At 32.5% G+C, this 15,759-nt stretch overlaps 1 protein-coding gene across 1 annotated transcript; it reads left to right on the top strand.

The window, feature by feature from the left end:
* Positions 1-76: 76 nt before the first annotated feature.
* LOC132727521 (uncharacterized) lies at positions 77-15,221 on the top strand. Its single transcript, XM_060713059.1, has 14 exons — positions 77-212; positions 2,367-2,567; positions 4,639-4,764; positions 4,898-4,993; positions 5,533-5,655; positions 5,894-6,013; positions 6,393-6,515; positions 6,854-6,976; positions 7,181-7,294; positions 8,634-8,759; positions 9,151-10,033; positions 12,711-12,834; positions 13,214-13,367; positions 13,849-15,221. The coding sequence occupies exons 1-14, from the start codon at positions 170-172 to the stop codon at positions 15,219-15,221; spliced, it is 3,729 nt and encodes a 1,242-aa protein (XP_060569042.1). The 5' UTR covers positions 77-169.
* Positions 15,222-15,759: the final 538 nt, after the last annotated feature.

The following is a 15,759-nucleotide window of genomic DNA, read 5'->3' as shown; positions in this document are numbered from 1 at the left end:
AGTTTGCCATTCTTTTTATCTTAATACACATGTTCTGGTGTCAAAATTGATAACCTCTTCTAAGTCGATCTAAACAATTTCAAGGTTTGTAAGTTTAAAAAAAAGATTTGAACGCAAATATCACGTATACTTTTATTAAGCCGTGAGGTCTCGAGAGGACCACACAAACATGTTACAGCTCCTTGGACTAACACTAATTGTGGCCACGGCATGTAAGTTGCATTTTATTATTACATGTATCAATTTTATAAACACATAACATCTTAAATAACATAGTAAACATTGAATATATTTTGCAATTTCGTTAATCGAAAATAATAGTAATAGAAGAATAAAAATCTGAGAGCAAAGCAGATTTGGTTTTATTGAGAGTGTTCCTGGCGAATTATGAAAATCTTAAATTTATTCAAGTCTCCCCAATGTGCTCATTACAATACATATAAGACAAATTTATCAGTGAACATTACAATTCTATGAGATTAATAAGGGACAAAAAAGTTGAACAACCAGCTTCCTACGAGTATAAAATCTTAGATACCCTTTGCTAATTGGAACTCGATTTGCAAACACTTGTTAAAAGAAGTTTAAAGAATCTACTTAATATAAAAATAGATTTAAAGCATAGGGGAACAAGGTACCTTACAAGTTTAATGAAAGGATTAATATGAGCATGTCAAATTTAATCAAACCAGGTTAAAATCATTTGTAAATGTATTTTCGTATGTGCACATCTAAAACACAAAATATTGTTTGAGATAAATTTTCATTTTGTAAATTTAGTTTCCTCTGTTCAGTGTGTTCAAACAGGTTTAAAAAGAGAATATCGGCAGTAGTGCGAATATATGTTACTTTATCAATATCTGAGAGCGGATCAAACATTATTTAGACAATCAAGTCGTAACGTATATAATAATGGAGGCCGTATTATTTTACAATACATGTTTTTCATCTTCCAAGATGGTTTGACAATAGTAACACAATCGTGAATCAACTAGAAACGTTCCAGCATACTGCTCCTGTCCCACTTCAAAATTTTCCTAAAGCACCCCATATGTAACCTGCTTCATACGTTTTACAATATTTTTCAATTTCAAAGATATCCTTAAATGTTTTTTCATCTCGCTCCGTTCATCCCGGTACTATTTCGGACTGATTCTAGATTACCAGTATAATTCCATAATAGAATACTCAATACTTTAAGAAGTATAATATAATAAAACAAATCTTGTGTATGTATATGATTTTCAACATCCATAAATCGTTTTATTTAATGCTCCTGAAACAATGGTCTTTGAAATTCAGCATCTAACATATTTTACTTGAAATACTACTTACTCTTAAACATGTTTTGGTTAAGCTGTTTACTCGTACGTTCATATTATTAAAACTACACCAGTCTGCTATCAAATGTTCCAGCAACAATATATATCCAACCAATATCGCGACAAACTGGAGCATTTGGAGTATATATCTCAACATCAAAAATTATCGCGCAGCTCTATTATACACAGCACCTAAACAAAAGAATGCATCACAACCCAAAACAGTTTATGCATGGTAATTGCTGGTAAATTGTAGCTTCATTCATTTTTGTATATACTTTATGAATGATACTTTCAAATGCTTTAGTTTTATCAATTAACATTCCTTGTACACTATGAGCAGTCTGAGCAACACTTCTAGTAGTACTAGAAAAAGTTTCGGCCAATACAAGACCAAGATATCTATACTGTGCAACATCATTTAAAGTTGTATCTCCTATTCTAAACACAAAATCTGAGTAAGTTACGGATAGGTTTCGAAATTGTAAAATGTTAGAATTAAGTGGATAAACATTCATATACTTTGTAACACATCAGTTATGAAGATCATGTCTCTTACTATGAAGATCATTTTCACTATTAGTAAACATTATCGGCATTTAACACGATTGGTTTATGAGATTTACACCAATGTGGAAAATAAATTTTTTGCTCTTAAAATAAAAAAAAAAATGATATTGACTTTCAACATCTCAAACATTTGGTTCTCTGTTTTTTTGGTAAAATATTTATATTTGTTACGACAACAAACGTATGATTGCTTTATAACAACAACCAAACTAAAGGAGTTTCTGATTTTACGAGTGTGTCAATGCCTTTCATGTTTAATTTCAAATTTATTTTGTTTAAAATATAACATTTCGTGGCGGAGGATGTTTTGTTATTTCACACACTTAAATATTCTGTTTGAATGTTTTAATGTGCTTCTTTGCAGTGTCACATTATTTAGTATTGAACAAAGGCATAAATTTATCTTTATTATCTATAAGTTACCATAATTCAATATATAAATCGTACTTAGATTCTTTTTGTATTCCTTTGTAGCTTGCTGTGATTGGTCACCATGGCGCCCATGCGACCGTGCATGTGGTGGCGGCAATAAAACTCGCCACGGAGATTGTGGTCTTTTTGGATGGAGTTCCAAGACTGAAAGAACAACGTGCAATGAATTTTGTTACAACCGCGGCTCATTTTACGGTGGTCATTGTCACTGCACAGCTTGGAGATCTGGATCATGTTGTCAAAGTAAATGAAACATTCCCAACATTATTTAGTGCTTCTCAATTGTACAGGGAGTTTTTATTTTCATAATATTAAATATTAAAAAGCTATACCATTTATTGGCACACTAACCCTATTATTAAGGTTTTTACATGAATTACTGATATGTTTTCTTGCACAAAAATTTATTCTCAATATAACATTTTATTTGATAAACTATTCCGCGTTGTCATTTTATATTGTTCACTTTTAATTCGGATTTCAGATCACTTCAACCAAAGACACCGGTAACTCATTATAAAACTCATTATAAAAATAAAATTATATGAAGATATATCAGTATGATCTGCGCATTGTATCCGTAAGACGTATATGTTGTATATATATATATATATATATATATATATATGTATGTGTATGTATGTATTCATGTTTAGAATATTTATGTTGAACTTCTCCAATTATTGATGTTTTAGGTACATTTTTGCTTGTCATTGTTCGCCATTTATACCATGCTTGTAATGCCATCATGGGCATATAGCCTAATAGAATAAAGGATAAACTACTTCTAAAACATTTATTTGCATCAGAAATGAATTGTTTTGTTCTTTCCAAGGGCAAACATTTGTTTAATAATGGGTTACTAATGGATTTAAAGAATGATGGATGCATCTCATTGTAAAACACTAGCGCTGAATGTAAAAAAATATATGTAATACGGTAGCAAAATGTAAACAAAATGGTATTGTATATTCCATACGAATAACCAAATCACTTTATATCTGTATTCTGCTAAAGAGCAGAAGAAATAAAAGAATTTAAGATTTATTGCCGTTGAGTTCTATTTTCTTTTTTGGAAAACGTGACAACGTAACATGTCACCCAAAAATAACTTTTTAAATTAATAAAAGTTACAGCATTTTTGAGGGTAAATTGCCGCAGCTAAGCAGTTCTTAGGAAATATTTTTACCCCTATGGTATTGGTTTAAGAAAAATCACCAATCCTTATTCTCTTCTTCAATTGTCTGGCTACTTCTCCCTTATCATTATGAAGTTTAATAGTTAGCATCAATGCGTTTGACGGCAAATGCCACGAGATTTGTTGATCCATTCCATGTCTAACACCTTGCCCTGGAGCAGAAGCCCTTAGACTTTAACTTCAATATCTGCTACTGCCATAATTTTGACCCTCACCTCCGTGGGTTGGAATCCCGACAGGAACATTGAATTCTTTCATGTGAGTAAGCTATCCGGCTAGCCTACTCATGCGCCCGTTCGTGCCAGAAATAATGCACGAACGGACCTCTGAGGTCTTCCTGGAACGACGCCGTATGACCTACACTGTGTCGGTGTAACGTAAAATCCAATCAAACAAACAAACCGTCATAACTATAAATGATATCCGTTTTTGCCACATTTGTCACTACTCTATTCAAAACGATAGAAACGTAAAGCTATCAGTGAGACAAGACATCTTCAAACTTATTCTTGGAAGTCCCTAAAAGTAAAACTTTAACGAATAAGGTGTAAAAATCTGAACAAAGTCTTTACGTTTACTTTGTAATATTATATAAACATCATGTATTGCTATATTACAAAACAGACAACTATGAACGAATTTAATTAAATGTGTTTAGATAAGCTAATGATTTTAGTACATTACTAAAATAAATATGATGCATTCAAAGTGGCGCTGATACTATTTGACGGTAACTTGCACTTTCCAGTACGTCCATGAACGAGCCTTCATCATTTTCAATTTTGCCGTGTTGGACTTTTTTTGGGGTTCTTATTTTTTCTAATTCATAACATTTTCCAAAATACATAATTGAAATGTAAAGACTTTTTCCTTTATAAACATTTAAAGAAGGTTTTATTGAGTTCATTCTTGATCCAGTGGTTTTATTCATTTACAAGCTTAAAAAACATGCCGTGCTAAATAAGAACGATAACAATAAACCTGTTAACATTCGTCCTGACATCATTCCGTTAAACATGAATGCATGTTCGATCACCAGAATTTTGCATAATCCATTTAGTTTTATGCGTTATTAAAGATTTTAGATGTTTTATAAAAAATAATTTCTTTTTGCAGCTTGCAGAAATATATACATTGCCCATTGTAAACATGGCAAACAAGCATGCGGCGGAAGTCCTGACAACATTAAATGTACAGAGTGCGAGAGATACTACGTACCTGCAGGTTATGGAAATGGATGTAGTAAGTACATATTCTATTGGGATCCTCCAGATGGCACTTACTGGTCAAGTAGAAAATAAATATTCAAATAAATTTTATTATTACTAAATCTATTATTTTATATGATAATATAACATATGTTTTGACTTTGCAGAGAGATGCCAACATAACTATGTTGTCGATAGGGGCGTACCAAAATGTACATGCAAAGATGGCTATAGGCTCTCTTCAAATGGATATTCATGTTATGGTAATGTCATTTTCTTTTTATATGAAAAAAAATCTTTATCGATTAAAATGATACCAAAATGCAAGAAAAAATATGAATAACAAAAATGCATTTGTAAAATTGAAAAAAATGGATTCATATTTTGTTGTAATAGTGCCCAAATAAACGAATACATGTGAGCTAGAAATAAAACAAATGAAATAACTAAATAGAATGGAATTTTGAGGAAGATTGGAGTTTATGGAGCCTACATATCATAGACGAACGTAAAAAATACAAATATTTGTATAAGAAGAAGGTAATATATCCTTAGGGTGATTGTACTGTATGCAAGGTTGAAAAGAATAAACGAAAAGAAAACACAACGAATACAATAATAATGGCAATTCACCATAACATATAATTGACTTTACGGAGCGAGTTTTAAGATTTCATTTCCAGTCTGTTTTTATCAAATATATAATGTACTGGCATCGTGGAATTGCTAAAATATATCCCTTGATAAATTAAATCATAATGTGGAATCTAGTATTGAAATTATACTATGAATCTATCTTTAGATGTAGATGAATGTGTCGTTGGCAACTCACATTGTAACCAAATATGTTCAAATACTGTTGGATCCTTCAAATGCTCCTGCAGACACGGCTACACCCTCGATTCTGACGGTCAAACATGTTCTGGTAATTATAATTAGAAAAAGGAAAATAGTTAAGTGAAAACAACAAAATGATTCCATTGTTTTTGGTTGCATTTTGAATTGGCGTCTCCTTAATCATTTGTTTTCAGTATGTTTTTGTAAGTTCTTAATGATACTGTTTGCAGTTTGTTTCGTAATTTATTTGTTATCGTTTCTGTTCGTGAAAGGATTGCTTGGAGATGAGATTAAACTATAAACTACCTTTATGAATGACTTTATAGATATAGACGAGTGCCTAACTGGAGTGGCAAAATGTGAACAGAAATGTATCAACTTGCCGGGTTCCTATAGATGTTCTTGTCGTCCAGGGTTTACATTATCGACAGATGGCTCTTGTACAGGTATGACTGATAAAAAGATAAACGATTTTGTATTCGAACACGTAAATAAACCACTGTAATGTATCTCGCAGGTATGTATTTGTCAATCGTATATTTAATTGTTACAATGGCTATCGTCTTTATTAAATTTTATCAAATTTAGAAATCACATCAGAACGTTGCATTACCGTCTTGGATTTCATGCTTCAGATATACATGGGTCGTTCTAGAGAGTCAAAATCATTATACGTTTGCATGTTTACTGTATAGTTCATTGCGTTATGTTTGTTAGTTTAAACACACATCATTTTAATCAAACTATAATCTGTACAGACATCCTTTAATACATGTACTTATTTTATTTCTACTCAAAATATGGATTTTTCCTTGCTCTTTGTAGATATAAATGAATGCAGCAGAAATAATGGCGGATGCATGCAAACTTGCGTAAACGAACCAGGATCATTCCATTGTAAATGCCACGATGGATACCGACTGGAGTCACACCGACTATCATGTGTCGGTAAATATAACGTTTAAGCACTTAACATTGTCAGATGTAGTTATTATTTATATGTAATGGCGCTGGAACGGAGACGCGTGACTCAAATAGCTGAATATCATAAGCGAAAATGTTCAATGACAGTTATTCGCGCTCCAGCCATGCCTTGTTCTTATTCCGTCTGGGGTGTTTTGACACTTGCTGAAAATGATGACAATATCGATAAATGATTACCTTCTTTGACCTATTTCTATAATCGAAATGGTCAGTTATGTACTGCTGAATTTCGCATAACATTCTCAAACCATGCAATCTATATGTCAATGTTAAGTGTATCTTAGACCAGTTTTTGTTTTTAGATATTGATGAATGTAGCGAAGGAACATCAAAGTGTTCGCAAAAATGCCGAAATATTCACGGATCATACACATGTAGTTGTAACCAAGGTTTCAGGTTAAATACTGATAAATATACTTGCGATGGTAAGCGACAGTTACACATTAGAAACATCGAATTCAATTTCCCTCACAGTAACTAACTAATATATTCTTTTAGATAAGTTAGGCTAACATAAGTCAATCTGATTCAATTCGAGCTTTTATATAAAGTGTACTTTGTAATGATATATTAAATTTGTAATATTTTGTTTTTTATTTATTTGCTTCGTGCACGTGCATGTGTTTTAGATATTGATGATTGTCTCGGCGTTATATGTCAGAATGGAGGATCATGTCTTGACAACATTGGTTCTTTCACGTGTTCATGCAAGAAAGGTTTTACAGGGAGGAATTGTGAAAATGGTAACTACAAAAATATTTCATCTTTGTTTCTCTTCAGGCAGACATCTTTTAAACTTAAAATATAAATATTCTTGTTATTTATTTTTCCAATTTAAGCTATAGCACAACCAATGCTTTGTTTCCTTTTTAAAGAGTATTCAAATAGGCTTGAAGTACTATCAGTTGCATTAAAACTGAGGGTCCTTGGTTCATACTCCAGATGGATCAACTTTTTTTCATCATTTATGTATCTTTTAGATCCCCTTTTGTAAAGTAAAAGTATTTATATTTTATTTCATAATTATTATTTGGCATTTTAGGCTTAAATTAATGCTAAATGTAATAAAAATGTGGTGCCTGATATTTCTAATAAAATCAAAACGACACGGTAAAAGTATTAAATATTTGACAAAATCAACCAATTTTCTTTTAAAAAAATGTTAGGCAAACTTTGAAAACAGTCCTATATGTTGTTGAATTTTAAGGATAATTTTCCTAAGGCTCTCCTTTTTCAAAAATGGTCAAACAAGTTTTTAAATTGGATGGGGCAGGGTAACATTTTTATACATATTCAAACATTTTTAGTGGAAGCATTTTACTTGAGTGCCTTGTTAGCTAGACGGTATAAGTCGTTTATCTTAAGAACGAAAGTCATAAGAATGAAATTAAAGATAATTAAGAGTTTCCACATATCTGGAAAAGTGCCCATCTAATGCCCAAGCTGTAGTACAGATAAAGTGTCCATAACTCGAAAATAGTACGTAATTATTTGTTTAAATTTTTCCATAAAGGCGACCTTTAAGGCATATGTAACTGACTTACATTTTCAACTTTTGCTGTTCCTTAAATATTGTCTATTAGTGGGACCATACATTGATACACTATTTTGATCAATTTGAATCTTGAATATTTTAAGTCATGTGCATCCATGGCCGAGTGGTTAAATGTCGCTGACTTCAACCCACTTGCCCTTAATCACTATTTCCCCTAGGGTCTCTGGATTCTTGCATTTGAGGAAGCTATCCGGCTAGCTTCCGGAAAATCGGTGGTTCGGTTCTACTTAGTTACCCGTTTGTGCCTGAAATAATGTAAAGAGGTATACATGAGGTCTTCCTCTACCAGTAAAACTGGAAAGTTGCCATATGACATTTATTGCGTTGGTACGACATACAGCCCAACCACAAATTACGACGAGATAATCTTGCCACTTGAAATGAAAGATTTATGATTTAATTTAACAGTTTAACTACATCAAAACCGATATCGTATGAAGAAGAATGTAATCATTTAAGTGTTTGTTTTTCTGAATTTTTTGCTAAAGTATTTAACAAACATTTTAACAAGATAAAAACTGTCATAGATATAAATGAGTGTGAGGGGTTTCTACATGGGGGATGTGAAGACAAATGCGTTAATACTATCGGGTCTTTCCGGTGCGAATGCAGTGGCAATACAACTCTGAACAATGATGGCATCTCTTGTACAGGTAATACACATAATAAAACGTTATTTTGTATATTGTTCAGTAATAAACCGACTACATTAATATAATTATCATCTAATTGCTAGTTTGATTCATAGTAGTAACAAAAGGGTGAAAGAAGTTAATAAGTAATAGAAAGAAAACCTAAACATAAAGTTATCTGGTTTTGTAATATGTGGTACAACGATGTTATGATGTTTTAAAATATGATTTTATTTTGCCCACCTGTCCTTAAATATTGTATTTTATCTAATAATTTTAAGCGTTGTGGAATACATAGTTTATTTTATATGTCAGTATCCTATTTTTATTTTTCATTTCGTAAAGATATATATTTGTATTTTTATTATTAGAATGTGAATAATGTTCATATATGATTCAATGAATTTTATAGGCGGAGAGAAAAGAGCAAGCGTTTTTGCGCGACACGGAATAGCTCGTCAACTTTTACCCCGAGGCTGTTCCACTATTTTATTGACAAGATGTACGGATGGTAATACCGTTGATGTGTTTATGTCTTCCACGTCGCCTTGGTACCAGCTACAATTAAACAAAAGCATCATTTATACGTTTGGTATTGTCTTTGTGGAAGTAAACAAGCTGGCTCTACCGGTTTCTATTGCCGGTATGGAAATATATAAAAGTAATGACAGTTTTGCTATAAAAATGGGGTCACTGGCACTAAATGAAAAAGATGGTCTAGCTTATGGAAACAAAAGAAATTCCGATTGTCTTAACTTTGCTATAACTCCACGCGATATCCGTGACTTTCTAATGTCTTCGTCCTTTATGAAATCGGTTTTCCAAAATATCGAGGACATTTTACCTGACTGGCTCAAATTTTCACAGTTTGGAACGGACATTTTAAATGTCAATGATTTACATACAGAACTTCTTCCAGGCAATGAAATTAAAACTGGAACATGCCGCGGCGCACCTGTGTATGGAAATCGATTATACACGGTGTTAAAATTTGGTAGCAGTTTTTCGTTAAGTTTATATGGGAATGATGTCGTTTTACCAAAAGTGATCACAAATGAACAATTTTGCTTAATCATAGACATTTGTCAAGACTATGGTGGTTCGCTTTTCCTGATTATTCCAAATGAGTCAAGAAATATGCTAAAAAAGTTAAATATAATTGGTCAATTTACACGCAAGTACGGGATTGAAATACAGCCTGCTGGAATTGGGGTTTCTTTGTTAAATCATATCAATGTAAAGAGTACAGCAACATCCCTTCAGCTTTGGAATGGAGACCAACTATTCAACTATCAGTAAGAAGATACATTTACATTATTTTATCATAACTTATATTTTTGTAAATTATATTTGACAAATATATTTAATAGAATTCCTTCTTAAAAAAACCTGTAACACAATTTTTTATGATTTTCTTTCATAAATATGATGCTCAAATTAAGATTTGTCAATATTTGAAGTTCCAATAAGCATTACTTATAAAGATATTACCGAATTTAACATTTCATGTAAATAAAGGGAGGTAATTATAAATTTATTTTCTATAAATTCTAAGCCAAATTTTCTTATAAGAAATTAATGCATATAATTTATTGATTACATATAATGTGCACAAATATTTGCAGTACATATTTTACATAGTCTTCGGTTTTTGAAAATTGTTTTATTTGCATAATTACATACATATATAATTTATTGTAAGTGTGGTACGCACACAGCAATAATATCAATAACAAAACATACAGGATCTTTAAATTGGTATGGTTCTATACAGATATACAGATCAATATCAAATAGAATTGACAAAGCACAATGTTCAGTTTTTATCATGGCAAAAAGAAAAAGAGATTTTATTTGTGACGGATACTAACTTTAATTCGCAACAATTATTCATATCTTTATTTTAGCACTTGCTGTTCAAGAGCTCATTACCGGCTGTTCTGTGTCGATGCGATATGACTGTGGATGATTTCATTACATGTCACACTTCCTTGTTGATCTTAATTTTCATATTTTACGTCAGGGAGCTAAATCTTTATTAAATATTGTTCCTAATATGAATTATTTTGAAGATGTATAAATCAAATTGACTAACAAAAAAACGGTAATACAAAGTTTATTTTACATATCTCATTCCGCTTAATTTTAAACAACATACCTGGATATCTAATATTTTTACCACAAAATCAAAACTACAGTACCCTTTAAGAAGTAGGGATTAACTACACTAATACGAGGGATTTTCAAATATGAATGCAACTGGGTCAATTTTCATATGTGTTTTACAAAGAGTGCCAAAATAATTATCTCAATCCTTCAAAGTACTCACCAACATGTGATTTATAAATTTTAGTCTTTTAATTCAATTTTTAAATGAGTTTTCATAATCTTTTCGAGGTAAACTGTTCAGACGCTGGAAACTAGCCTAACCGAGATGTTGTCGCGTTTGATATTTTCTTCCAGTAAGGTTTTTTTTGAGCCTCGGAAATAGGCAAAAGTCACAAGGTGCAAGACCTGGGAAAATAGGATGGTGAGGAAGCTCGACAACCTTTTCCTGTTTCAGATATTCTCGTATAAAGGCCGTTTTGTTTGACGAAGAATTGTCATGCAACAACCTGACGCCACGCAGACCAGTTGCTGGCCGACAGTTTTTGAAATATTTCCTTAATTTATGAAGGACCTTGCCTTTGTAAAACTTGGCATTTACAGACTTACTCTTTGGTACGAGAATTTAAATAGCAGGACGGTCATAATGCGTTTTGCTATGCAAGGCCTTTGTCTTCCTTTGTTTGCCCATATTTTGTTATGTATCTTTATCTTTCGCTTGGGTTCATAAAAGTGAATCCACGTCTTATGATGATATTAGAAAGATCGATTGTTGTATTTAGGGAACTATTTCAACAATTGTTTGGAGATTCTTACGTGAGCAAGTTTTTCTCTTTTGTAAGGAGATGGCTCTTATCCTTCTTATTCAAAATCACGTTTCCTACAGATATACCAACGCAGCTGTTTACCTAATTGTAAATCTTGAATCAGTAGCAATCAAATGCGTCACTTTTTAAACCTTTTTGGGCAAAGATGCAGTGTTCGGACGGCGTGCACGAAGTGCATCTTTTCTGAATCCAGACCACTTTTAAATTCCTAACACCTTTCTTGACAGATGAGAAAAAAAGTTCATTGTTCCAATAAACAGGACATACTTCATTAAATATGTATTTCGCAAGAATACAGCAGTTCTTGATAAAGGACCGTATTTGGTCAGTGAAAGGAGACCTGTTATCAACCATTTTAGCTTTAGTATAAACAAGTAGATATCGTTAATCAAGCTATCGTCAAAGCTAGACTGAAGTGATTTACACATGTATTTATCAATGAACATCTATACGATACATGTACATAGCTCGTGCAAAACGTGGTTAAAAGCGAGATATTGACCTAGTTGTATTCATATTTGAACACCCCTTGTATGAACTGTCATAGCATCCAATTTTAGCATTTTTATAAACTATGAAAATACTGCCATCTATGCAAATATTTTCATATATAGGTTTGCGCTTTTTACGTCGGTCTTACACCCTATACTCGTCACAGAGACTCGGAATATTCTTCCGATAAAGTAAATAAAATATCTAGAAAAACTCATACCTTAAAAGTTATGAATTGGACAGGGGTTGTACATCCAAAAATAAGCTTAATTTTAACAGTCTTAAGTCAAAGTAATTCTAAAATAAAGTATTTTAAGCTATATATAAAAGTGTAGGAACATGTCACCTCAAAATATTGATAATAAAGTTTTTGACATCAGACCATTCCCAAACAATAGTCCAACACCTCGCGTGAAATATCGTATTTTGATAGTTCGGGACAACACAGTGGTTACTTAAAGTTTGTACATTTTAATATTAACAGAAAATCAACGATGAGTAATGTCAAGTTATATTTACCTTAATGAAATTTATGTTTCGTTTGTAGGGTAATGCCTGAGGCAAATTTATGGATCGATGGAGAGCTTGTATGGAAACCATTTGACAAGCTATTTTTTATCGAACTTAAAACCCGGTCGAGTATCTTTGTATCAGTCCCAAAGATAACTAGCGTAAGTTTATTTCTTGCTACTATTTGTTTCTACCTTACACAGAAACTCTAAACGATTTAAGAAACACTGTTGGTGATTTATTTACGATTTTTGTAAAAAATACTTGTGCGTAATTTGTTTCAGTCCATCATTTGTTGTGATAAATTCAATTAAGGATTCGGTTACCTTAGATTTTTTAATTAGCATATTAGTCTAATATGATAGCATGAGAGTATAGTTTTACTGCTGAATGAAGTAAGAGGAATATTGTTGAGCAGACTAGAAATATGAGTACGCAAAGGCATATGTTACTATACAAATTCATGATAAATGTACATCGTTGGAATGGATGCCCACAATAGTTCAGAAGATTGAAAGAATGTTCATTTATTTTCTTCAGATCTTAAGGAGTATTTTCCTTGAAGAATGGAATGTCTATTTTAACATGGATCTTCTCGGATCAATCGGCATAAAATTCAAACTTTTCGGACAAATGCATAGGATACAACTTAACGTAGTAAAGAGTAGCATTCAAGCATATGCTTCACTTGGCGGTATGTTTATAGGATATTCTAGAGTTGTCTTTACTACCGATGATTATTTGTATAAAGATATATCATTTATTTGTTTTATCTTGGTCAATTTTATAATTGTAAGTTTTCTGCCGCCAGTTTGTTTATTTTTCTTTTATCATGATTTTAACAAATTTGTTATTGATATTTCGACTGTAGATCCTACGGACCGACGTTCTGAGATAAGTGACCGACTCCTATTATCTAATGTTGCTTTTGAATCATCAATTTGAGGCAAATGCAAATTAAACTCAATGTACAGCATTAATTGTAATGGAGGAATTACGTCTGCTCCGAGGATCGAACCAGCAACCGCTGGATTAATAGCCCAATGCGTTCTGTAGTCAGCTAAACTTGCTCACCTTTCTCTCAGTAATCAAGTTAACGTTTGTACTTTTGTGCAATACTTTTTTTTATAATTAAATGAACGAAGAAGCTATAAATTTGTTTTACAAAATTGTAGGTCTAATTACAAGGAAATGGTGTGGAGTGAATGCAGACCCTCCCGGATTGTTCTTGTCAGTAATAGTTGATATCAATCCATTTCAAGATATTCCAATTCTTAAAAGTGGGCTCTTTGATTTTAAAAACAAAGTGTATGCTTATTTTGCTACAGACCCAAGACCAACTATGAACAATATAAGTACTATTACTTTTATACAAAATATTGTAGACCTACATGGGGCAGCAGAAATATTTGTTAATACAACGATAAAAAATGTTTTCCGCTACGCATCCCTTCCTCGCAACACATCTAAAGAAGTTTTAAGTCATTTAAAGAATACAGCAGAAGAATTTGTACAAACTCTGGAGAATTGTTTGCAAGAACTTCGTGGAAATAATGAACACGTGTTTACTAACTTAATTGAACATATATCCGATGTTTGGGCAAACGGATGGAGCACTCTTAAAAAAGACTCTGAAACTTTTTGTGATTCAATCAAAGATAATGCATTTATTGCAAAATACAATTTTACAAACCTTATAGATCGTGAGCTTATTCATTTAAAAGATGATATTCACAACATTATTGATACTATGTCTTCACAAGTAATGCAACTGTACAACAATCCTATTGGATTCGGAATCAGATATAAGGGAACTCTTAACATTTTTTTCTTAAAATTTGCTGGTCTTGAGATTGAATTCGTCTATTCTGTTGATCAGCTTGGTGAATGCAGTCGTTTTCGTAAAGTTTATGAATTACTAAAGGGAGAACGTGCAGCAAGGATATACGGCGTTGCTTCAACTGGTCTAATAAAGGTAGCACCGTTTATTCGAATGGATGTTGGTGCTGGATTAGGACTCGCAATAAGTATTGACACACCAAATAAAATGATTGCACAATTCCATTCAGTGGTTAATGTGCTTGGTATCCAGGCACAAAGGGATACTTTTCTCACTCAAGAAGGACACTATTTTTTCTTAACTGGAAAAATTTGGAACACTTTTCTTGCCGAACTTAAAATTTCATTTGAGAGCAGCGAAAAAAAGGGAATTGATACGATTGATATTTTAGGAAGATTTAAAGCAAATGGAGGGGACGACAATTCGTTCCAAGACAGTTACCTTGACGGACTCAGGAAAATAATACAAAAGATATCAGATGCAGCCAATGAAAGAATTAGTTCGGTCCAGAATTTGTTTAGTAATGCTCAAAAAGCTTTCTCAAAGGCCCAAGATTGGCTAGAAGATAAGAAGATTACAATTCGAAATGCAAATTCAGCATTTGATGCAGCTATAAAATCATTGGAATATGCTAAAGATAAACTTGAAGATGCTAAAATTCCGTTTAAAAATGCAATAAGCAAATTAAATGATGCCAAAAAAAATTAGAAACAGCTGTGCAAGATTAAAAACATGCAGAAAGGTTTTTGCATCCCTGGGTATTAAATTTCGAATATGTTGGCATAAAGTATGGTTTGTAAAAATTCCTTTCCCATGTTGTCATTTTTACGAGCTGTTAATGTTTTCTGTAAAGCGGATCCAAATTTGTGTTGCATAATAATTTAGGATGCAGGGCTTTAGAGGTTTAGCTTACTATTGCTTTAGAAGCCGCAAAAGTTTTGTCCGTCTTCCCCCATGCTTGCAATTGGATGATGCTAAAACTTCTTGTGTCCGGGCGCCCAACGGTGGGTTGAACAAATCAAGGTGTTCTTGACATAGCCGAGGCCGCTCTCAGACTTTGGCAAGATAGGATTTAGAGGGAGGCAAAAGGTTATCTTGAAGGGCAAAATTTGCTCTTGAGGCGGTCAAAAAGTAGTAGTTGGCTGGGGGCTCAAAGCCCTTAAATTTTTTATCAATTGAATATGGGCATACAGAGTAATCATTGATTGAAGAATTGCGGGTTTGAATTGAATCATCGTCTTCATGA

This window comes from Ruditapes philippinarum, unplaced genomic scaffold, assembly GCF_026571515.1.
Source record: "Ruditapes philippinarum isolate M1 unplaced genomic scaffold, ASM2657151v2 ctg10658_1_1_1_1, whole genome shotgun sequence".
In the NCBI taxonomy this organism is placed as follows: Eukaryota; Metazoa; Mollusca; class Bivalvia; order Venerida; family Veneridae; genus Ruditapes; species Ruditapes philippinarum.
This window is presented reverse-complemented; position numbering and strand designations above follow the sequence as displayed.

Excerpts from the sequence above, each read along its gene's own strand:
- LOC132727521 (XM_060713059.1), top strand. The coding sequence starts at position 170 with ATGTTACAGCTCCTTGGACTAACACTAATTGTGGCCACGGCAT. Across the intron at positions 4,994-5,532 it reads AAATGGATATTCATGTTATG|ATGTAGATGAATGTGTCGTT; the intron begins GTAATGTCATTT and ends ATCTATCTTTAG. Across the intron at positions 7,295-8,633 it reads AGGGAGGAATTGTGAAAATG|ATATAAATGAGTGTGAGGGG; the intron begins GTAACTACAAAA and ends AAACTGTCATAG.